The sequence below is a fragment of the Pelobates fuscus genome, chromosome 8, assembly GCF_036172605.1.
Source record: "Pelobates fuscus isolate aPelFus1 chromosome 8, aPelFus1.pri, whole genome shotgun sequence".
NCBI classification, from domain to species: domain Eukaryota; kingdom Metazoa; phylum Chordata; class Amphibia; order Anura; family Pelobatidae; genus Pelobates; species Pelobates fuscus.
Genome location: NC_086324.1, coordinates 42,827,868 through 42,853,701, shown reverse-complemented (window position 1 = coordinate 42,853,701; position 25,834 = coordinate 42,827,868). Strand labels below are relative to the sequence as shown.

At 42.8% G+C, this 25,834-nt stretch overlaps 1 protein-coding gene across 1 annotated transcript; it reads right to left on the bottom strand.

Annotated features, from left to right (window-relative positions):
• SCRN3 (secernin 3) lies at positions 1–25,646 on the bottom strand. Its single transcript, XM_063428649.1, has 8 exons — positions 25,567–25,646; positions 22,897–23,064; positions 21,657–21,838; positions 21,336–21,535; positions 18,354–18,566; positions 17,160–17,322; positions 16,268–16,448; positions 1–490 (listed from the first exon to the last, which is right to left on the bottom strand). Exons 2-8 carry the CDS (start codon positions 23,050–23,052, stop codon positions 341–343), a joined length of 1,245 nt encoding a protein of 414 aa, XP_063284719.1. The 5' UTR covers positions 23,053–23,064; positions 25,567–25,646; the 3' UTR covers positions 1–340.
• Between the last annotated feature and the right edge of the window lie 188 nt (positions 25,647–25,834).

The window sequence follows — 25,834 nt, the reverse complement described above, 5'->3', positions numbered from 1 at the left end:
AAAGCCTTACACTGTTTATGATGCAAATTTTTAAATATTTAGGCAAATCGGTCTGTACAAATTCATTCATGTTGTTCTTTGAGCGTGTGTATTGTGCAAAAGATACAATTAAATGCAACCAATTACACAAAATAAAGTATTTCTTCTATGGGAAGCAAGAGGGAGCCTCTGTCCTTTAAAAGGTACATTTAAGCTAAATGCAAGATCAATCCATTGCTAACTATTCTGACATTTTCGAGATGCCTTAACATGGATTAAATTGGTCTATTGTCTTGTGAATATCACAGTTTATAATAAGGTAGGATACTATGGGTTAAAATACCTACAAATTAGTACAATGTCATTCATAAATTGACAGTTCTTCATCCACACACTTGGGAAACAGTAAAACCAGAGAAGATTTGTCATAACTTGGATCGTTTAAAATTAGTTCGATCTCGTTAAGCTTCTGTTTTTCCAAAATCTTTGTTTTCTCCAGTATCTCTTTTCTCTGTGAATGCAGGGATAAGAAATAATTCAATTAGTAAGTCTTACTTTAGCAACATTGTTGATGTTGGCCATGAGCAATTCAAGCTAGCAGTGACAGTAAACTTGATGTATTTCATATGTAAAATGTTTTTTTGTAATTCTGGAGGGCTTATCCAGATTTCCTACTGGTATGCACTGTTCAGTCAATTGGCAAACATTAAAAAGACAGCTCGTGGTAGTGGCTATTCTGCCCAGAATCTCTTAACACAGTCACCCAGTTTAATATCAAACTTTATAAGAACAGTTTGGACAAGAGGCAGCAGCACCAGGACTGGGCCTGGCTAGCCTTGTTGCCAGTGAAGCCACCTTCCTGCAATTGGTAAGCATAAAGGACGGTGGACAAAATACCCTTATTGTGTGTGTGTGTGTGTGTGTGTGTGTGTATATATATATATATATATATATATATATATATATATATATATATATCTCAAAAAAAATAAAGGGAACACTTAAACAACACAATGTAACTCCAAGTCAAGCACACTTGTGTGAAATCAAACTGTCCACTTAGGAAGCAACACTGAGTGACAATCAGTTTCACATGCTGTTGTGCAAATGGGATAGACAACATGTGGAAATTATAGGCAATTAGAAAGACACACCCCAATAAAGGAGTGGTTCTGCAGGTGGTGACCACAGACCACTTCTCAGTTCCTATGCTTCCTGGCTGATGTTTTGGTCACTTGAATGCTGGCGGTGCTTTCACTCTAGTGGTAGCATGAGACTACAACCCACACAAGTGGCTCAGGTAGTGCAGCTCATCCAGGATGGCACATCATTGCGAGCTGTGGCAAGAAGGTTTGCTGTGTCTGTCAGCGTAGAGTCCAGAGCATGGAGGCGCTACCAGAAGACAGGCCAGTACATCAGGAGACGTGGAGGAGGCCATAGGAGGGCAACAACCCAGCAGCAGGACCGCTACCTCCGCCTTTGTGCAAGGAGGAGCACTGACAGAGCCCTGCAAAATGACCTCCAGCAGGCCACAAATGTGCATGTGTCTGCTCAAACGGTCAGAAACAGACTCCATGAGGGTGGTATGAGGGCCCGATGTCCACAGGTGGTGGTTGTGCTTACAGCCCAACACCATGCAGGACATTTGGCATTTGCCAGGGAACACCAAGATTGGCAAATTCGCTACTGGTGCCCTGTGCTCTTCACAGATGAAAGCAGGTTCACACTGAGCATATGTGACAGACGTGACAGAGTCTGGAGACGCCGTGGAGAACATTCTGCTGCCTGCAACATCTTCCAGCATGACCAGTTTGGCAGTGGGTCAGTAATGGTGTGGGGTGGAATTTCTTTGGGGGACCGCACAGCCCTCCATGTGCTCGCCAGAGGTAGCCTAACTGCCATTAGGTACCAAGATGAGATCCTCAGACCCCTTGTGAGACCATATGCTGGTGCAGTTGGCCCTGGGTTTCTCCTAATGCAAGACAATGCTAGACCTCATGTGGCTGGAGTGTGTCAGCAGTTCCTGCAAGACGAAGGCATTGATGCTATGGACTGGCCCATCCGTTCCCCAGACCTGAATCCAATTGAGCACATCTGGGACATCATGTCTCGCTCTGATGTGGAATTATTAAAAATCTTTATTGTACTTGTATTGAATTATTGTACTAACTCCATTTTAACTTTATACTGTGACTTCGTCCTCCATTTTGTCCTCCTAACCTGACTTCTTCAAATCCTCCATTTTGTCCTCATGACTTAACTTGTTCATTTTAAAACTACATTACGTGACTGAACTTCTCAACCCAATTAATATAGTAGACAAAGACTGTGTTTTCCTACAAGGACAAATGCCAGGAGGTGCTGGGTACTCCTTAAGACTTGCTGGCTACTCCTTAGAACTTGTAAGATAGTATAGTTTGAAGGCCACAGAACACAGTAGTAATGAAATGTTCTATTCATAAGAGACCTTGCACCTGGACATGAAGTCTGATATTATTGACCGTGTAAAATGACGCTTAGGACCCCCTTATCCCCCCCGTGTCCAGAATAATCCCACCTCTGATGGGTGGGCACGGGACTAACCTCTTAATTTTACGAACCAATAGGTAAGACACTAACCCCGTCACTTAACAATTAATCCAATTGATGATGTTTATTTGCTGATATTCTAATAATCAATGATGACGCAAAATGCCTCTTAAAAGGGCCTGCGCGCCCGCTTTTACTTCACTTGCCAATAAACTTTCTCGAAGTTATTTTAACCTGAACCTCGTGTGTCAGACTTAATTACTTCAGCGTATATACGCAATTTAATTTTATTGATTTGGACAGGAACAGATAGACTTTGAACATTTTGGTTTACTCTCAAAAAGTACCATAACAACTTGGCGCCCAACGTGGGGCATCGGGCTATGTCCGGCCGGTGAGCCGTCCTAAGGAAGACAAGGGTGGACGGAGGAATCCAGGGGGAAGGAAGGGAGATTGATCACCTCCAGATACACGGTAGAGACTTCTGCAGAGCCACCGGTACGTTCCGGCCCCTTTGATTGACCCGTCCACGTGTCTGTGACTGCTTCCCGGGAGGACATCAAAGACAGGTAATATCTTGCCCGGTGTCTCGTTACTCACTTGTTTACCTGCATTTTAGTCTATCTGTTGCCTGGGTGTGTTTGAATTGTGTTTGAATTGTTTGCCTGTTTCCCCATTTTGAGATAAAGGGGGGGTGGACCTGCAGGGGATTTGCCTGGGGTTCTGTCTTGCTTGTTTTCCCCTTTTTGGGATAAAGGGGGGTGGACCTGAGGGGATTTGCCTGGGTCTTCAGTGTGTCTGTCTATCTGTTTGTATTTTACCCCTTTTGGGATAAAGGGGGGTGGACCTGTGGATTCGTTCCTGGGGGTCTTCTGCTGCCTGTTTTACCTCTTTTAGGAACCACGGTGCTGTGGTTGTAAGGAAAAAGGGGGGTTGACCTGTGGATGTGTTCCTGGGGGGTCTTCTTTGCCTGTTTACTTCTTTTAGGAGCCTCGTGGCTGTGGCTGTAAGGAAAAAGAAGTTTGTGGAACTGTGGGATCTGTGTAGAATCATAGTTTCCTGTGATCCAATTTTGTGTCACTTTGATAGCCTAGCTAGCTTCACTGTGCGCGTTCGGACTATCCAGCTCTAGTTGAGTTGGGGACGTCCTGACCCGGACCATCCTCCTCTAGTTGAGTTGGGGACGTCCTGACCCGGACCCTTCGGCTCTAGTTGAGCTGAAGGTCCACTGATTATTTAATTGTGGTAGGAGACTTAGCCTTGTGGCAGGGGACTTTGTTTCCTGGGGGAATTCAGGCAGATATTGCTTGTTTTTCGCATCACGTGGTAGTGAGACTTATAAAGTGGGTTTTATAGGGGCACTACGGGAGTGAGGATAGATGTGGCCACATTCTTGTGGACTGCAGAGTAGAGAGAGGCTGACGGAACTCGGACCGGTGTCAGTTGTTTTCCGTTGGTAGTGAGACTTATGAAAGTCGTTCTCCGAGCGGGGACACTACGAGGTTGAGAAAGGTGACTTTGGAGTAAGCACATGTAGAAGGAAAGGGATTATTGTTGATTTTATTTGAACTGTAATGCATGCACTGTATTTCAATTGTATTGTTGTCTTGTCTGTTTTATTAGGAGTCTCATGAACTCCTGTGTCTGTCTCTAAGGATTTTTCCTTGCCTTTCATCTTTTCTAAACTTCCTATATTATTATACTATCCACTCCCATTTCTCTTGAAAGAGAAGTGATTGGTCACACACTTCTCACCTCGCTCCAATCCGTGTCTACCACCCCGGGTAGGCGGATTTAGTGACTGGTCTACGTTTTGGGAAGACGCACCTGAGAAAGTCCCACGATTCTCGGGTGGCAGTCGAGCATTGTAGACGTTCTTGTTCAGTTTTCCTTCTCTCTCTCCCTATATCTAGGACGCTGGTATAGGGGTAAAGGGATTATGGGACAGGATTTAAGCAAGCCCAGTAAGGGCTGGTTAGCATGTGATTTAGTTGAAGACAGAGAGGGTGAGGAAATGGTTAAAGGTGTTGAAAAGATTGCAAAAGTATGTAGAATTGCTGTACCGACATGTGGAAGATTGCAACCAGAAAGTTGGCGTAGGTTACTGACAGAAAAGAAAGGCAAGCTTACAGATAATGGTTTATTAAAGACTGCTGAAGCATGGTATAGAGTAGCGAAGGCTATTCAGCTAGAAGGTTGGGTTGAGGAAGAGATAAATCACAAAGGTGTGAAATTGTTTGTGTATCATAATAATTGTGTTGCTGGGGTCTACCCTCAGCCAGCGCCCAAAACCGGCGCCCAGGGAATGTCTATCCCCAAGGTTCAGTCAGCAATAAGTGATAGCCAGCTGACTATGTTCCCCACTCCCAATACCCATCCCATTACCTCCCCTGTCTGCCCGGTCCTGAATTCTGATGGATCTTTCTTTTCCCCTGCCCCATCTTTAACATTCCCATCATCCTCATCCATCCCTACGCTGCCTGCTATACCTCCCCCTAACATTTCATCTGCCATTCCTTCCCTACACTCCCTCTCCATTAATGATCCCCTCCCCTCTTCATCCGCCCAACTAACCACCTCTTCCACACTCACCCCGGCTCCTCCCTCTACACCCACCCCTACCAATCCCTCTCCGTCCCCTCCCATCTCCGCCCCAGTCCAATACCCCACCTCCTTTCCTTCCCCAGCCTGGCCCTACCCCTTCCCATATCCCATGGCCCTGCCCTATCCCGGATATCCACTACCCCTTCCCCAAGCCACTCCCCAGGTTCCGGTCATGCCCAGTCCGGCACAGGTTACTCCGGGTGTGCCCACATCTAACATGGCCGCCACTCCTTCCCTTAACCCTAATGTAGTACCTTTTCCGGCCACCAATATGGCGGCCCCCAGTTCGGCCCTGATGCCGGTAATTCCCGGCGACTACCTATCCCCAGGTTATGACTCGCTAGCCACCCCTGCATCTGGGGCCCGTTCCCAACCACCGATCCTTTCACCTCATGCGGGCCCTGCACCGCGCAAAAGAGCCAACATCATAGAATTCGATGATGATGAGATGGACAGGGTGTCCCATGTCTCATCGGAGCTTGCCGCGGGAGCCCCAACTCATCGTTCTATCGATGACCCCTTTGGCCACAAGGGTCGGGGAGAACAGGCCCCTCCTAAATATGTTGCTTTCAATCCCACTCAAGCTAGTGCTCTAATGAAATCACTCCCTGACCCAGAAAAACAGCCTATGCCCTTCTACCGAGGGATAGTTCAAATTCAAAAGACTTATTCCGCAGCATGGCGTGATCTACTGAGCATTTGTGCTATAAAAGCAGGGGATGCATATTGGCCAAGCATGGCCCGACACCTCAGTACGGATCTGCTCGGCAGTGACGTTGATTACCCCTCCGGAGTAACTTTTTGCACCCAATTAAGAGAATGGGCTAAGGACAAACTTGCGGATCAGGCTGCTGGCCTTACTGATGTTATTCAAGATAAAGGAGAATCAGTGGAAAGGTTTCATGCAAGACTGTATCAAATGTTCACAGATTTGGGGTTTGATCTTACTGACAAGATTCATTCACAAATGCTGTCAGGTGCGTTTGTCCAAGGTGTTAAAGACTCTATACGCAAGGGAATTATTGCTGCACGTCCTGAATACAAGGTTGTTCCCCTGGATACCCTGCTTTTAGTTGCTAGAGGGTTGGAATCTGTTCAGACCCCAAGAAGATCCAATCCAGCTCCCCTCATGGTAGCTCGCGCTACCCCAGTCACCTCTGGCACCAAGAGAGTCAGGTTAGAAGATGTAACTTGTTTCAATTGTGGGGCTCAGGGACACTACAGAGGCGACTGTCCGGAACCTAAAAAGGAACCAGGGGCACCCAAGAAGTTCTCTAAGCCTGCCCCAGGCCCCAGGACCGAGACAAAGGTTCCAATTGTTGAAGAACCGGACGATTAGGAGACTGGCAAGCCTGTGTCTGTAACCCCTGTAATGGCAGTGTCTACAGGGGATAAAGGGGGGCCACTCGCCACAGTGACTTTGCCTATTGAAGGCCACCCTACCACATTCCTTGTTGACACAGGTGCAGCCCGTAGTGTTCTGCGAGAACAAGACCTGCCAGACCCATCTTTTCTGTCAAATATCGATGTCTCTTGTGTTGGAGTGGATGGCCAGCCGAGACATAGCCCCCTAACAACTCCGCTGCGAGTTGGTTCTAGCCTGCTCGCTCGCTTTGTAGTATCCTCCACATGCCCCATTAACCTGTTAGGTGCTGATGTCCTCTCACGCCTGCAAGCATCCATCACTTTTACCCCGGATGGGCAGGTAGAAATGTTTACACCTCTGTCTGTATCAGACACTTCAGCCCTATGCTCTTTGCCTCTGATGCTGCATTTAGAAAAGCCCCGTGAGGAGGCAGCAGAATTAAGGTCCAATTTCCCAGAGGAATTAAAAACACAGGTGCCCGCTAAGTTATGGTCCTCAGGCCCAGAGGACATAGGTCACCTAAATGTTCCCCCTGTGGTGGTAAAGCTTATTTCAGGAGCTAAGTTACCAAGAAAACCACAATATCCATTAAAACCAGCACAGTCTGCTGCAATTTCTGTCCACATCAAGGCACTCTTGGGGAAGGGTGCCCTTGTCAAATGTAAATCTGAATGCAACACCCCGTTATTTCCTGTGAAAAAGAAAACTCCAAAGGGTGAGCCAGAGAAGTACAGGATGGTTCAGGATCTCCGTGCTGTTAATGAAGCTACCGTCCTGGACACCCCTCTTGTACCAAATCCTCATACTCTGCTCTCTGGAGTCCCACCATCTGCAAAATTCTTCACAGTTATTGACCTGGCCAATGCCTTTTTTAGTGTCCCACTGGACCCATCCTGTCAATACCTGTTTGCTTTCACTCATGAAATGCAACAGTATACCTGGACTGTCATGCCCCAAGGGGCACAAAATTCTCCAAGTCAATTTGCTACGGCCATGGGCACCATCCTTGACCCATGGCAAGCTGAGCACCCAGAAGTTGTCCTGCTTCAGTATGTGGATGATCTATTGCTATGTGGAGATGATATGCCCACTACTGAAAGGTGTTCACTTAGTCTTCTTTCCTATTTGGCAGAACAGGGATGTAAAGCTTCCCTCATCAAGCTACAATTCTGTCAATCTTCAGTGATCTTCCTTGGACATTGTCTATCTCAAGGTACCAGACATCTTACTCGAGACCGGGTAAGAGCTGTGCTGGACATTCCGCCTCCAAGGACTTCTAAGTCTCTTCATGCCTTCCTAGGCCTCATTTCCTACTGCAGAGCATGGATCCCAGAAGCCTCTCTGCTTATGCAACCTCTCTATGATGTTCTTAAGTCTGACCCATTCTGTCTGGCTGCTGAAGCTCTGGACAATTTCAATGCCCTCAAACGGGCCATCGCCTCTGCTCCTGCCTTGGGCCTGCCTGACTACTCCAAACCTTTCAAATTATTTGTCTCTGAAAGACAAGGCCATGCAACAGGAGTCCTCACCCAAACTAATGACTTAAGAGGCCGCCAGAGGCCTATTGGATATTTCTCATGTCAACTGGACATTGTGGCCAGAGGGACTCCTTCCGGTCTCAGGGCTGTTTTTGCTGCGAGAGAACTCATAGAAAGAACCTCAGACCTGGTCCTTGGCCACCCTCTGGTTGTTTTGGCCCCTCATGATATTTCTGCCATCATCAACCAAGTCCAGCTCAAGCACGTGTCTCCAGCCAGACATCTGCGCTTACAGTGTCATCTTCTTTTGCCTGACAACATTTCCATCCAAAGATGTCAAGTGCTTAATCCGTCCACTCTTCTTCCACTCCCTGAGGGGGGTATCTATTATGGATTTATCACGGATGAAACCTACATTCACCTGCTCTGTGGATGTATCAAGAAAGTCATGCATCCACATTTGACATTTTATGAAGGCGAAAAACCTCTCTGTGAAGGCCCAGATCACGCCTTCTGCACCACGTGGTACAAACCGAACATTACTCCTGAACCTTGCTATGAAGATGAGCTTTACCACCGGACCGATGTAAAGCTTACTGCACAAGACTTCTATTGTGACTCTGAAGGCAATAGCATGGTCTTGATCCAGCTACCTCAACAACTTAACTACCTTTACCGTCATTGGGATACTGCTATCCCACATATTCCTGTTACCAAGTTGAAGACAAGGTCATGGAATGATCTTGGGCCCATGGCAAAACTATGGGCCACCATGAATGAAGAACAGCTACAGGAAAATGGTATTGTCAAATACCCAACAACTGACCTTCTAGAAGCATGGCCACGCCATTTCCTGGAAAAGGAATTTCAAGATCTGGTCATAAAGAATGATTATGACCCAGAAACACCTCATGACTGTTTTGAACAGATGAAAATGGAAACAGTGCACTTACCAACTGTGCATGAGAACCCATTACCAGATCCGGATTTTACCCTGTTTGTGGACGGATCGAGATATGCCGATGAAGGAGGAACATATCACACAGGATATGCCGTAACCACAACAGATGAAGTTATTAAATCATCATCCTTACCGCCAGCAATGTCTGCGCAAGAAGCTGAATTACAGGCTCTGACTTCAGCATGCAAAATTTCCGAAGGAAAACGTGCCAATATCTATACAGATTCAAGATATGCTCTGGGTGTGGCACATGACTTCGGCCTAATTTGGAAGACTAGAGGATTTCTTACCACCGCCGGTACACCAGTCAAACACAGCACTGCAATCAAGGAGCTAATGGATGCCCTCCTACTCCCTAAAGAAGTGGCCGTTTTGAAAGTTAAGGCCCACGGGAAATTGGATACAGATAAAGCAAAGGGCAACCATTTGGCTGATCAAGCTGCTAAGTTAGCGGCCAGGGATCTGCAGGAAGTGGATGAAGAAGTGTCCGGACAACAAGAAGAAGAAGTCCCTATTTTTGCTCTGCAAACTCTTCCTACTGATTTGCGAATCTTACAAGAACAACAAGCTGCAGTCACTCCTGAAGAAATCCAGAAATGGAAAAAGAAAGGAGCTGTCCAAAAGGACGGAATATATTATAACAACTTCAAATTTTGTCTCCCCAGAAATTTGTATCCAGCAGTTGTCCAATGGGCACATGGGCCTGCACACCTGTCAAAAGAATTGATGGCCGCTCTCATACAGAAGTATTATGAAGCACCTGGAATCACAACATTGATCAGTAGCTTCTGCAAGGCCTGTGTCATTTGTGCAAAATGCAATCCGGGAAGACCAGTCAAGGTGCCTGCAAAGAACCTGGCAAAGCCCATGTACCCCTTCCAACGAATTCAAATTGACCACATCCAAATGCCCAAGAGTGGGCCCCATGAATATGCACTAGTCATAGTGGACATGTTCTCAGGATGGCCAGAGGCATACCCAGTGGCCAATATCACTGCAAAAACAACCGCAAAGCGCCTACTTACAGATATTGTATGTAGATTCGGACTCCCAGAAGTCATTGAGAGTGATCAAGGCCCAGCCTTTACAGCAACTGTGACTAAAGAAATTTGGACTGCTCTAGGGGTGACTCTAGCCTTCCATACCCCTTACCACCCACAAAGTAGTGGTAAAGTGGAGCGCATGAATGGCACTCTAAAAACCAGAATGTTAAAAATGTCACAAGAAACAAAGATGCCCTGGCCAGAAAGCCTACCAATAGCTCTATTTAGTGTTAGGCACACACCTAGAGGGAAGCATTCACTGTCCCCATATGAGGTTCTATTTGGGACAGCACCCAGACTAGGTTGTTATTATCCGCAGCAGTTGCAACTCCAATCAGATGTTTTAGTAGATTATGTAACTGAACTTGCAAGTGTTTTAAACAAAATACATGCCCAAGTTTTCTCTTCAATTCCAGATCCCGAATTGGATACAGGTTCCCATAACCTGCTTCCCGGAGATTGGGTCCTGGTCAAGAAGTTTGTGCGGAAAAATACCCTAGAACCGAGATTTGACGGTCCATTCCAAGTTCTCCTGATTACCGCAACCTCCGTCAAATTGGCCGGTAGACCAAATTGGATCCACGCTTCCCACTGCAAGAAATCTTCTGCCCCAGAGGAAGCGAATATCGCACAAACATGTATCTCTGGTACATCTTCTCCTTAATTAGCCTTATGAAGGCCCAGCAAGTAGCCATTACCAAAGACATTAGTGGGTACACCTTCTGGTATAATTCATCATGCACCCAGGTGGCTACTTATACCTTTGACTACTGTGATATTGTAGAATGCCCATTTCCCACACCACAAATCCAGAGCATCTATAGAGATATCCCTCATTCGAAAGACCCATATGTTTGTGTAGTTGACAAGCAATGGGGGCACAATTGTGACCATTGGGGGGCGGCGGGGTGGAATGCCGGGCCTGCCTGGGGTTACAAACCAAAAAGTGCCGTAGCTAAAGTAGATGATCATGGTAGATCGCTTCTCCAGAGAATGACTTTAAGAAAGCCTGGGGGGAGCACACCAATGAAATTAATCCTTAACATTGAGCACCCAAGCCCAACAGATGCAGACCAGTATGTGATGGGAATGTATTGGAAAAGGGGTTCCTACCAGAAATTAGGGCATTTCTACCTCAAAGATATGTGCAACTCTTCTGAGTGGCAAGGGGCCACCCATATGGTCCCCAATCCATTAAAACCTCATATCCAGACCTTTCAGGACATGATGGCCATTGCTAACCCCACCTTTGAAGATACCATGGCCGCTGAAACAGGTTTTAATGATGTAAATTTATGGTTAAAATGGATGAAATATAATGCTAATAAGCATAATAGAACTGCATGTTACGTGTGTGGCGGTGCCCGGCCTTACCTGGGTACCGTACCTTTAATCCTACCCGTAGATATAGAAGAATGTATTTTAAGCCTTTTTGCCTATCACTATAATTTTAACAGGTCCATATGTATTGCATGGACAAAGGAGTATCCTCTCCTAGCCAACGATGTCAAACCCCCTGATGGTATTACCGTATATAAAGGTAATTACACTTGCTATGCCATGTACGATGGTATTGGTAAATTTGTGGGTAACTTTTCCAAAGGTTATTGTGCTACATACAGAACTGTTCCTGTACGCTTGCTGCAACACCATACTAGGTCACTAGGAGACATTTACTGGTTGTGTGGGGATTTACAGCTGAGATCCAGAATGGACACGGAATGGTGGGGAGAGTGTACTTTGACTAAGGCCATTATGCCTATACATATTATTTCTGACACACACCTCAACACCCATGAGTTCAGCCACACTAAGGTTAAACGTGACGCCCCAGTGAAAGGAAGTTTTGATCCTCATGTATATATTGATGCCATTGGAGTGCCCAGGGGGGTACCCAATGAGTTTAAAGCAAGGGATGAAGTTGCCGCAGGATTTGAATCAATTTTTACCATAGTTACCGCAAACAAGAATCTAAATTGGATAAATTACATTTATTATAATCAACAGCGTTTTGTCAATTACACCAGAGACGCCCTCCAGGGGTTGGCCGAACAGTTACAGGCCACATCCCAAATGACTTTCCAGAATAGGATGGCCCTAGATATGATCTTAGCCGAAAAAGGAGGGGTTTGTAAGATTTTGCCCGACACTATGACATGTTGTACCTACATCCCAGAAAACACAGGCCCTAATGGTAAAGTCACACTAGCTATAGAAAAATTAAATGACCTGTCTGAAGAGTTAAAAAGGAATTCTGGGATAAAAGATCCCTGGGAAAGATGGTTTGGTTGGATGACAGGATGGCAAAAGGCTTTAATGCAGATTGGTATGGCTATACTAATTTTTCTTTTTATCTTTGCTCTTCTCTTTTGTTGTGTCCTCCCATGTCTGAGAAAATCCCTCATGAAGACTGTTGACCAAGCGGCACCCACTTTTACCCATCTCGAAGTTGATGACCAAGAATTTCAAGACATCAACTCACCCTGTCTGCCGCTGCAAATTATCCCCTTTGTTGATAAAGTGCAGGAATTCTAGGAAGGGACTAGATTAGGGACAGCATCTGTCAGTGAATGGTAAAGGCCCCATGTGGAGAAGTGGTGGGTTAGCTGCCATGGGATACCCTTGGGTGTGAAGCGTTCGAGAGCCATACTGACGGATGGTTAGCCTATTAGGGTCAGATCTAGGGACAGCCTTGCACTTTGCATTAACATCTAGCTAGCGGCCACGGGGTTTCTGTGCCTTTGGGTTAACACGTCTTCTGATACTAACATAATAAAGTTTTATCTCTTAGAATCTAACATTTCATAGGGGGGACTGATGTGGAATTATTAAAAATCTTTATTGTACTTGTATTGAATTATTGTACTAACTCCATTTTAACTTTATACTGTGACTTCATCCTCCATTTTGTCCTCCTAACCTGACTTCTTCAAATCCTCCATTTTGTCCTCATGACTTAACTTGTTCATTTTAAAACTACATTACGTGACTGAACTTCTCAACCCAATTAATATAGTAGACAAAGACTGTGTTTTCCTACAAGGACAAATGCCAGGAGGTGCTGGGTACTCCTTAAGACTTGCTGGCTACTCCTTAGAACTTGTAAGATAGTATAGTTTGAAGGCCACAGAACACAGTAGTAATGAAATGTTCTATTCATAAGAGACCTTGCACCTGGACATGAAGTCTGATATTATTGACCGTGTAAAATGACGCTTAGGACCCCCTTATCCCCCCCGTGTCCAGAATAATCCCACCTCTGATGGGTGGGCACGGGACTAACCTCTTAATTTTACGAACCAATAGGTAAGACACTAACCCCGTCACTTAACAATTAATCCAATTGATGATGTTTATTTGCTGATATTCTAATAATCAATGATGACGCAAAATGCCTCTTAAAAGGGCCTGCGCGCCCGCTTTTACTTCACTTGCCAATAAACTTTCTCGAAGTTATTTTAACCTGAACCTCGTGTGTCAGACTTAATTACTTCAGCGTATATACGCAATTTAATTTTATTGATTTGGACAGGAACAGATAGACTTTGAACATTTTGGTTTACTCTCAAAAAGTACCATAACAGCTCCATCCACCAACGTCACATTGCACCACAGACTGTCCAGGAGTTGGCAGATGCTTTAGTCCAGGTCTGGGAGGAGATCCCTCAGGAGACCATCCGCCACCTCATCAGGAGCATGCACAGGCGTTGTAGGGAGGTCATACAGGCACGTGGAGTCCACACACACTACTGAGCCTCATTTTGACTTGTTTTAAGGACATTACATCAAAGTTGGATCAGCCTGTAGTGTGGTTTTCCACTTTAATTTTTAGTGTGACTCCAAATCCAGACCTCCATGGGTTGAAAAATTTGATTTCCATTTTTTAATTTTTGTGTGATTTTGTTGTCAGTACATTCAACTATGTAAAGAACAAAGTATTTCAGAAGAATATTTCATTCATTCAGATCTAGGATGTGTTATTTTTGTGTTCTTTATTTTTTTGAGCAGACTATATATATATATATATATATATATATATATATATTAGTGTGTAACTGTTTGTTTGCCTGTCTGTGTATTGGGTTGTGTGTGGATGGCAGATTCCTATTCTGTCGAAATAGTGTCCAGAGGGGGACACTCAGGGCAGCTACATGTCACTCCAGCTCCAGCATCCTTAAACTACGCCCGAGGGAGCCGTGCTGAAAGTGAAAGAACATCAGAGCAGCTACACACTTAAAGGGACACTCCAGGCACCCAGACCACTTCAGCTCATTGGAGTGGTCTGGGTGCCAACTCCCACTACCCTTAACCCTGCAAGTGTAATTATTGCAGTTTTTTTAAAACTGCAATATTTACCTTGCAGGGTTAAGTCCTCCCCTAGTGGCTGTCTATTAGACAGCCACTAGAGGACACTTCCTGCTTCATAGCACAGGTTTTCTGTGCTAGAGCGTCGCTGGACGTCCTCACGCTGTGTGAGGACCTCCAGCGTCGCTCTATTCCCCATAGGGAAGCATTGAAATTCATTTTCAATGCTTTCCTATGGGGTGCGCTAATGCGCATGCGCGGCATTGCCGCGCATGCGCATTAGGTCTCCTCAGCCGGCGGGCGAGATCAGTCTCGCCCACCGGCCGACGTAACCAGAAGGAGGAGCGGCGGGGGAGGAGGAAGCAGCGACGTGGGACCTGTCGCTGCCCCTGGTAAGTGACTGAAGGGGTTTTCACCCCTTCAGTAACCGGGGATTGGTGGGTGGGAGGGAGAGGGACCCTCCAGTGCCAGAAAAACGGATCGTTTTTCTGGCACTGGAGTTTCCCTTTAACCCCAGAGAGAAGATCTACTCCAACTCTTCCAAAAGTAGGTAAGGCTGGGTGGGTTAAAATGAACAAATAACTAAATGAAACACTATAAATAAAACTACATACCAGTGTGTGTCAGTAAGAGTGTGTGTTGGTTAAACAGTGTGTGCCAGTAAGCGCTTGTATGGGTCAGTGAGAGTGTGTGCTTAAAAGGATGAAGATATTTAATTAAAACAATTGTTTTACTCAATTCATATGATTTGTAGTAATATGCTTATATGTATGTGCATACACACAGTATATACACACGTGCATTACTAATAAATGTGTATTATAGCTAAGTGTATATTAAAGAACATTAAATTCCATCTGTTTTTTGTGCCAGCAGAAATCCTAGCAAATGTAAAGATTTTAATTTAAAGCTCTTGAACAATAAGGTTCCTACCCTGCCTGTAAATTAAATTCTCTACACTCTACACTAGACCAATGAGTTAGTGGCACAAAGGGTCTAATGCCATATATTGAGTGACAGGCAGTCCTCTCGCTCCCTGTCACTGTTACTCTCCCAGCAGGTGGGAGAGGATAAGATGCACTGACGCTGGTGTTCTGTCAGTGAAACCAGCAAGTCAGCGCAAGTTACTGCTATGTTTAGGGAAGTGACCCCAAGCAGGGCCAATCACACCACATTCACACACAGCCAAACCCCATATACAAATCGCATTCAGCCAATCACACACACCCAAGCCCCACACAGAATCACTCTCAGAAAACACTCACACAATAACTCTCACCCACCACACACATCCCACTCGGGCATATTGCTTATAGGGAGTAAGGAGGAACAAAAAGAGGGCCTTTTCTTTGATACTTGCACAGGGTCTCTGTGATTTCTAGTAACACCTCTACTGCTATGTCTTGGCACAGTGTGATTAAAAGGTTGCGTGCCGCAGGTGATGATAAAATGAAATACTATTTAAAAGAGTTACTATAACCCTTTTATAGAGGAGGGACCTTTCCATTATACTGTGCCTTATTAGGCACTGTGGAGAAGATGCCTTTCAATTCTTAGTAAAACTCTTACTTACCTAAAATCCAGAACCATACGAAGCTTCTGGCACTGCTCTTCCACGCACCATCCTGATGTCACTGGGGCACCGCAGTCCAACAGATGCTTTTATGCTCAGAATTTACATTAGGGAACCTGGGCCAAAGTTCTGGCCTGCCAATGTCACATTTGCTGAGGGTGCAACTTGCCCTTAGCACACAATTACAAATATCTTAGTACAAACCGAAACACTGCACATACTGACTCCTACCACCATGACCACTTCAAATCACGGAAGTGGACATGGTGATTGGAGTAACCCTTTAAATTTTAGCCCTAGGTATTGCCGCAGGTATTGATGCATCAGTGGCTGCATCATTATTGCTATAAAGGGCAAATATCCATTTCTGACTCTACAAAAACATAAAAGCCAGTTACAATTACAGAAGTAATGAAATAAATGTCTTACTTGCGATGGTTCTAAGGTCGTCCAGGCAGTTTCATGTTTTTTGTACAGCTCGTGTCTTCTGTCTGGTTTCGTTTGAAATCGTGGCTTTTCCTTGACAGGGTCATTTGAACCGAAGCAAGGTGACACGGTCTTTATAAAAGGCTGGATCTGTGGCACAAAGATGAAGGGCTTGAAAACAGATCTAGGAACAAAAATGTACAATAATCAAACAACTTTAAATAAACAGCTTAAAGGAAAAGTAAATAACAGAATTGTACGAATGAGGAGCAGGATTCTGGGAGAAACTTTGAATTTTGCCCCTCGCAGCACAAGGCAGGGTGAAATGTATACCATAACTTTTATTTTTTTTTAATGTATTTATTTTTTTACTTTTGTCAATCTTTGTTTTATTGAGACAAACATTAAAAGTATAAAAGACAAATATAAGAATGGTTCACATGAGTTCCACATGCAATCATGTAAAGGTCATGAATACCTCATTTTAAAGCAAAGAAAATGAAATAAAATAAATGCAGTACTAGAGATAGACACAGGCTAGAATAAGGCTTAAACTGTCTGATAAGGAAATTGCAGCGCGATTGAGTGCTGACTATTTATAAAGCTTGAAGGAAGAGTGTAACACTATTTCAATGGACTCAAGATGAAGAGTTTGAGGGATTTGTTTGACATTGTATGATGATAACTAGCAGGCAGGGGTTATTATCTACGTGCAGGGCCACATTTGTAAAATCCAGGCCAAAAATAGGCAATTCAGGAAAATAATTCTAATTATCTTGGCCTAAATTTTGCAAGTTGACCATCATCTCATTTAGTGAATGAACCTCGGAAAACGTTGATGTTTTAAAATGGGTTTCAAAGTCACAATGAAGACAGATTTGTGAAGCTAATTTACATTGCAGGATCTGGTGTGCCAGTAAAGAAGTGGACACATGGCTGGTTTAGATCTTGGGGTAGAATAGAGACCATGCTTCCTGTTGTCATAAACCCTCCCTCCATATTAATTCCACTTTTCTTATCAGAAAGGATTTCCATCATGGTTGCTGCGGTCATATTTCCTTAAAAAAAAAAAAAAATTACCTTTACGGTGTGTTAAGACAATGGTGGATAAGGAACAGCATAATGTAACAATATTCAAATGGCCAGTCAAATAACACATCAAATACTATTGCAAAAATGCATTCACACTCAAATTACAAGGGGATAGGCAAGCAATGACCGCCACAGCGGATTCAAATAACAGGAGATGCATTGGGATATCTGTGGATAGCGTACTGAAGATGTGAGGCAGCAGGTAGGAATTGGTGATAGGAATGGCCTGCAACCTATATATTCTCCAGACCTAGACTAATATCTGAGCATGACCAGACTATGATGAGACTGAATGATGTCCCTATAGGACATCAAGTGACTGCACGGTGATATAGACAGAGTTCTTGACCAGAACAACACAAGCCATTTGGCATTGGTGGTAATGAAGTTGCAGAAATAATGTCTGTAACTGTGAGGCATGCACAGACCTCTATGAATGCTCACTAACACTGCACAGACCATACTGATAGAGGCTACAGGATATATGATGTCACACTTCCCAACTCCAGCAGCCCCCATCTGTCAAATGTACACAGGCATGTGTTAGCTCTGTGTGCAAAAACAGCCATTCGCTTGCACTTGACCCCCACGTAAAAGTTGGCAGCTTTCCCGTAGGTATAAAAAAGTACCATATAGAGCAGCAAACGAACAAAATAGAAAAATCAAATGATGTATTCATCTTCAGGAGAATGCTGAAACGCTTATTTAATATAAATATATTTTAGATTAACTCATAAGAAGTTTGATCACTTCTGAAAAGGAACAGACATGACCCTAACGGAACGGAAGGTCTTCTAAATGTATTTTTCCTGTGATACCAGTAAAATTGTGAAGGTCTTGTAATTTGAGTTGTGCTCACAATCCAAGTCTACTTTCAAGTCAATTGGATCACAACCACATTCAAGGCAATTTCACATTTCTAGATTTGCAGGTGAATGTGCAAACTGAGCTCCCCTTAGGCTTTAAAAGTAAAGGAAAACAAATGTGTTTAACTCACCTTTATGTTTCCTAAGCAACTTGTGTCCTTCACAGAATCTGTCTCCAGAGGAAGAGGATCTAGATGGGCTGAAGTAGGAGTAAGTGGCTGCAAAGTTAAACTCCTTTTTCCCATCCCACCAGCCTTTCAATTTTGCATAATCCCTTGTTTCTGGGTGTTCACGATCAATCTTTGTGGTTATAGATAGATTGTTAGAAATATTCTTTAATCCTTCTGTTAGGGGAAAAAAAAAAAACAAAAAAAAAAAAAAATTTATGAAAAAGTTATGAAAATTATAATGGAATATATTGTATATATCAAGATTCATCTTTTGCAAGATATATATACTCAAGTAACAAGCATTTCCTTTTATTGTTAAACCATCCATTGTAGTGCATTTTAAAGTAAATGTTTTTAAAGGAACACTCCAGGATGGACTATATAGATCAGAGATTTGCAACCTTTCTTGGCACAAGGTACACTTTAACACATGTCATGATTCCCTTTTATTACAGGAGTTTGGTCCTTAAGGGGTTAATGGTGTAAAATTATCCAAAGCACACCTATTTTTTTTTTTTACTTTATCAGGTATTCAAACTTTTAGTTAAATGGACTTACTATTTCTTAATGTTTGCCAAATGGAAATCAGAATTTTAATGCTGACACTTATTAAAGAAACACAAACTTAAAGTGACACTGTAGGCACTTTAACAACTTTATGTTATCGAAGTTATTATAATTCCTACAGTCTTACCCCCAAAACCAAATATTAAGCGATTTAGAAGGCTTGAAAGTGCAGCTTCAAGCCGCGCCTCCGCCATTCGCTACTTCCTAGTAACTCTGAGTACTTCCAAGCACTCCAGACACCATAACCACTGTAGTCCCCGTAGCCAGCGTTACAGTTTGGTTAGGGTCTCGCTGTCCTCCACCCACCCTGGAACTAAGACCAGGATCCAGCTTCCAGTGGGTAGACCTCTCCTAATCCAGAGAGTAAAAGCCGTATGCTCTTAAAAGAACAAGTGATTATAATCCAAGAGAGTATAAGGAGTATTGCAATCACCAGAATGAATATAGCCGTTCCCTCCAAGCATGAGACGAGGCTCTATATTGAGAGCGTTCCCCACTGGACCTGAGAGGAGACTAGTTAAAGCAAACATACCCAGGACACTCCCACACAAAACAGGATAATCCCTCCCTTGTGCCTGAGAGATAATTTAGTCAGGAACTGTACTAAACAATGATCTCCAGGTACAGAAAACATAAATTTTAACAACATCCCGAAAGTACCCCCAAAACACATGCAAACCCCACAAAGGCACATCCCCTGGTAGCCCTGATCTGGGGGACCAACATATCCAAATATCACCTAGATCGGTTCAGGGGTTTGGGATTTCAATAGAAGTCATAATTTGACCGACCGCACACGAGGCTCCTGCCCAAAACAGTTCCAGAGAATCAGGGCTTGCAGTCGATCTAGTTTGATAGTTTTAAAACCGAACAAACTACCGAACATAGTCAATAGTCTTACCCTGGAGCTTGTTCCCCTCATCCAGACAAACGATTCCACCAAACAGTACCCTTCCACGATGTACAGAACCAAACGCAGGTGATGATGGAAGTCTAGCTGTGTTTAGGAGTTTCAGTGTCCAAAAACAGTTCCATGAACGCGACGACCAAACACCGCTGCCTGCGTTCGCAGGAACAAGATGGTTGCCGCCACGTGTTCAACCATATGATTGGCGGCCACCCAGACGAACAATTAGAGTACTGTTGTTAGAATCGTTACCAAGTGTTAAGGGTTTAACAAGCTCCCGGATGGTCTATGGTTTGTGCACCTGTTCAGTTCCCGAACCAAATATAAAATCCCACGAACCAAGTCTGTTCACATAAGTTTTAAAGGGCCCATAGTTTTTCAGTAGGAGGCTGGCGATCAGGCTCTTCCAGAAGCCATGGCGAGGTTCTGTTTGCCACAAGGGGCAACAGGGCTGTAGCGTTAGAAATACAGATATGTATTACGAACGTCAGACTATCACACAGCCCAGAAGTCAGTCAGCTTGAATGCACACTAAATTGGTTGAAAGCCAAATAAAGCATAAAACAACACTTACAAATAAAAGGCAAGATACTCGTCTTTGAAATTCATGCATTTCCTGCAAATCCCAAGGCTCTGAACATTCTGCAATGAGCTCTAATTAGACCAATAGGCTCAGCCTATATTTTTTTAATGGGGTCTGAGCATATCCTCTAAACCCCCTAGGCAGCATTTAACAGCAGTTCAATTCATCATGAAAGTCAAATAAAAGTGGCAATTTGATTTCACAGTTTTGCAAAAAGTATCTATCAGAGGCTAGTGCGCATGCATGCCACTGCAATTCAATAAGCTGTGAAGGAACCTGTCAAAGGACTTGCAGTATGCAGTGTGTGTACGCCATACAAACATATGGACATGCAAAAAGAGGAAGTAAAGCTTTCTCCTATGACATTAAGCAGCTATGATATTCCCTGGTTCGCCCCAAGATCACTACCCTAGTATTCAGCATCTCAAATCCAAGAAAAAGAAAAAAGTTCTGCAGCCTAGTAAGGCTTTTTGTGTGTTTACACTGAACTCACCAGGTTTTCGTTTCCTAAAGGACATGTGTTTACTGTAACTAGCTGGTTATAGGACTTGAGTCACATTCTAAGGTAAAACGAGAATCCTTACAAATATTCATATTTGCTCTGTTCTCAAAATAACCTGTCCAGAAATGTTGGTATTTTAATTTCTAGCATGTTTATGAGCCATCAGAGCACAAATGATGAAGGATGTACTTCAGCTGATAAAATACTGCATTTTTTGCTTTCTCTGCTAAATATACTGAAAGACTCAATTTTTAAGCACATGGGTTTTGTGATGTTAATCCATTTATTGAAATAAAAAAAAATGCATAGATTTAAAACTAATACTAAATACGTATTATTTTAAGTCGGTTTTAACTTCTAAAGTACAATCTTGTGAAAAATTACCTTCAACTTTCTCAGCAGCCCAATGCTGTCCAACAGTCTCCAGGATCCAGGCTTCTTTTCGATCAGCTATTAGAAAGCTGTTGTGATAAGTGAAGGACATGCTTCCTTCCATGCAGTTCCCTCCTTGACCATATGTTTCCAACAAGCTAATAATAACCTCTAGGGAAGCCTCGGCAGAATTTGCCCTTTCAAGACCAAGCCTAGTTATAGTGTAAAAGAAAATTGTTTAGACTTTACAATATTTAGATTATTTATTATGATTTGGTGATTTATTATATTTTATTAATTTCACAAGTAGCTATTATTTACTATGTTCACAACCTCACGAGATCCATGCCCAAAAGTGCTTCAGTGTCATCAATGTCTTCTTTCCCCCAAACAGCTTCATTTCCGATACATACACCAAATTCATTAGCTCCCATCTCCGCTCCCCATAACCAAGATGGACGACTTAATATCACAGCATAGGTCTTCTCTGCTTGCTCAATTTCAATGTAGGTACACTGGTAATAAAAAGAAAATTAAAACAAGCTTTGGTGGGTGATATTATACTAATAATAAAACATATACTCCGTTTCTATCTACACAATTACAAACAGTGTTTTGTTAATGCACTATTTAAATGTATTAAAATATTCCATGCTGTGCTGCCAGTGTATATGTATTTATGGAATGTCTGCACGATAGATGAGGCTCTGGTAATAAGCACCCCAGCTTGTTCTCTGCACCATCACTTCTGCAAAGCTGTGATATTGCCTGGTGCGATCCTTTAACAGACCAAGTTACTTAAAAAGTGTTGCATCTACTTTGAGGCTGTGTTAAAGGTAACGTGCTTTATTCACTAAACAAAAATATTGTAGTACATGAAAACCAAATTGCAACATTTAGGCAACAACTCAACCGGAGTCATAGCTTGGCTTTTTATCTTGACGTTTGCAAATCGGTTTTTCAAATCACTACTATTGAGGGTTTGGTGGGTTTGTTACTAAACCAGGAATTGTGAGAAAACTGACCAGACCAGGGATACTATAGTTTGGAAAAAAAACTAGCAAAATTGAATACATTTTGCATCTATTGTTTTTTCAGCTCAGATATCCTGGTCTACAATTCTATATTTCCTAAATAACCCTTCTTAATTCACAGTTTAGTGATTAAAACTCAGTTTTAAAAAAAAAAAATGTGACTGCCAAATCATTGTTAACCAAAAAAGGTTTCCTGGATGAGCAAGTCTTAAGCTCACATTAACTTAACATTTCACCTTTTGCTAACATCCAGGGTATTTCAAATCTGCATTTGAATGAATTCCTTGCAAGACAGAATTCAAAAATGTACACATCTAATCATACTTGTGATATTTACCGTGATCTCAAATTGATATTCACTGTCCAAACATAGATAAAGTGCAAAATTAATATTAACATGATTATTCCCTAAAGTGAGAATTCAAGGTCAATGTCAAATTAAAGGTCAAAATAGCCAAACTAGAAAAAAATTCTCTATGTCTGCTGCTCTGGCCTCAAATTTGAAATTTACTTTGAATTCTCGATTTAGTTAATCTCACCTCCAGTTTTTCTCCTTTCTCATAGGTTCTCTCAGGGAAGTAAACAATCTCTTGTACTTCATCACTGGGTCTGTCTGAATTCTTCCCAAAAATAATCCTGTTGCCCACTGTTGCAGGTGGTAAGGCAACAAAGGTATCACAAGAGCAAGGTTCCATGACTGGAGGAATCTGCAAGTACAATGAAGCGTTATAATACTTTGTATAATGCACAGTAAACCAAGTGACCATTCCTCTCATACACTACAGTGTGTATGAAAGGGTTTTTATTAATTTGCTTACCAATGTACTAGCCCTGCACTCCTAAGATCTAAAGAAAGTAGGAACTTCATGGCTGAAACAGTGGAGGGGGGATTGGCTCCTGGCTGACCATAGGTAAGAAGTTAAACAGTCTTAAAATGGTTTCACTCCTTACAATGGGGATGGCAGGAGCACCAGGGAACTCCTGGCAACGTAATGACTACAGCGTACTGTAGTGGATATAGTGCTTGGCTTGTTCCTTTAACAAGTGGGGCCCACTAATCTAAACAACAACAAAAAAAAGAAAACACTGCAAGGTTAAAATAAATTATATTTTTGTTAGAGTATTCCTTTAAATAAGATGCACCACCCTAACAGTACACCTCATTAAACGGCTTTGTACACTGCACTATAGTAAACAGAGAAAAATTAATTTCTACTTAATATTTTCCTTTCCTGGAAATATGCCATTGCAGCACTACACACCTCCTTACTACTCCTACTGGGCAGAAACAATCCTCCAAAAATAAATAAAAGGAGTCCAGTACCTCCGTTACACCAGTGTCTGATCCAAGCCATAAATATAAGTCTGGGTGGGGGAGGATACATAGTGAAATATTTGTACGTATATTCATGGCGGTTACCCAAGCAAGAGGGAGGGAAACCTACACATCCACAAAATGTATGCTGCAGATATATACATTTTTGCAGTATAGAATGAATGTAGAATAGAAGTTCAGTACACTGTATACTATATCTAGACTGGAGGGATTTGTGCTTCAGCTACCCAAGACAAGAACATGGTCTTGGTTGAGTGGGCCACAGTCTTGAAAGAGCTCTGGTATTCCCTTATTTGGGAGCATTACTATTGTGATTGTTTTCATTGAATATTGGTCTCTGAGGAAGTCCCATTAGAGGACAAAACGCGTAAGACCAAAATTGCTTTTTAATCACTTCTTTTAAATTGTGATTAATAAATCTCTTTTCTACTTATCCACCTGTCGGAGTCCTGCATGGTTCCTGATATTGGGTGACACCTGATCCTGAGAGGGAGATGCTAGCCCCCCAAACATCAGGGGAGGCACCATTAGAGCGCATTTAACTTCAAATCCGCAGAGTGCAATCTTTAGCAGGGATTATTATATATGTATCAACTGTATTATGCTATGTTCTGTTTTATTACATTTTAGGTTCAACCGCTGTATCCCACGTGTATTATATTAAATGGTATTCCCTTAGCCTGACAGGATGTGATGATTGCTGATATGATCCATCTACCTATCTTAGTACATAAGGCAGTTTCCTCTTTTTTTTTTTTTATCTATACAAGTGACAAACAATGGAGATATGTCTCCCTAAGCAGCCATTCTTCTCAATCAGAAGACATCTGACCATATCAAACTCTGTAAGGTGTTCTTCCTTCTTACAGCCTGTGGATCTGAAGGCTAGGAGTTCAATATATTGGGTAATACTGTAGGAAGACACCACCCTAGATCTTAAAGAGGGCAAGGTCTGCAAGACAACCCTGTAGAGACCTCCCAACGAAGAAAAGGCTTGCTGGGGAAATCTGCCTCCTTTTTTGACCCTGCTGCCCTTGGATTTGGGATCACTTTAGTAATCCAAAAGAGAAGCATTTCTGAGGATAATAAACTGCAATGGTCACCTTCTTCATAAATTCCTTACAGTTATACATCAATGTGTGAACTGCCATAAATTCAATGTGAATTTCAGATTTAAGGGCAAAATATCTGAACTGATTTGAGTTTGACTTTTACAGCCTGACATTTGAAATTCACTTTGAATTGCAGACAATGGGATTTCAAATTGTAAGGCAAAGTAGCTACTCTGAAAACGAAACTGTTTCCAATTCAGCTATTTTGACATCAGATTTGCACTTTACAGGTTAAATACTTGTTTTGTGACCCAATGCTAGTGTAATTGGGACCTGTTATTGGCGTCAGGATACATTAATTCTACAACACCCATGCACTGTTTCTTAAACATCTTCTTGTGGAAACCTGCAACGAGTTATTCACTAATTAATTTAATCAGGAAATGAAAGTGAATTGAGCAGATATGCAAATTTTAGACCTTACTAAACTATTTTTTTAAGCTTAGTTGCAATTCACTTAGACTTCCCCACTTTAATTAACAATTCATTAGCTATTCATTAAGCCAATAATAAGCCATGCAATTTAGGATGCAATGTCAAACAACAAAGCTGCTGGCCAAAATAGAAAATAGTTGTTATTGTATGGCAGCTACTGTTAGTAATGATTGTTTATATCAATTTTATGTCTACAAACAGCAACATGTCTCCACATTCTGACTTATGGCAACATGACTGCTGAAAACAATGGCTAATGAAACACAAAGGTGGCTAAGGCGTGATGCACTTATTGTCATATTCCAGTCTCTGCAGACTATACTTACAGTCAACACACAGCAGCTGTCACCTCCTACACACCATGTGTGATTGACAAACTGGGCACCGTGACGTCATCGCGCGTTGCAAGCCTCGCTCTGGACACCAGTCTCTTTACTGTAAACATTGCGGGTAGAGTTCTAAACACTAGAGTGGACTCACCGCTTCGCCATATTGTCGCTGGTGTCTGAGCCTGTATGGTTGAAGGTACCTGTGTAGCTGTAAAAGCATTGTTGCCCGGTAACACAGAGCACCAGGTCTCCTGTACTCTATTAC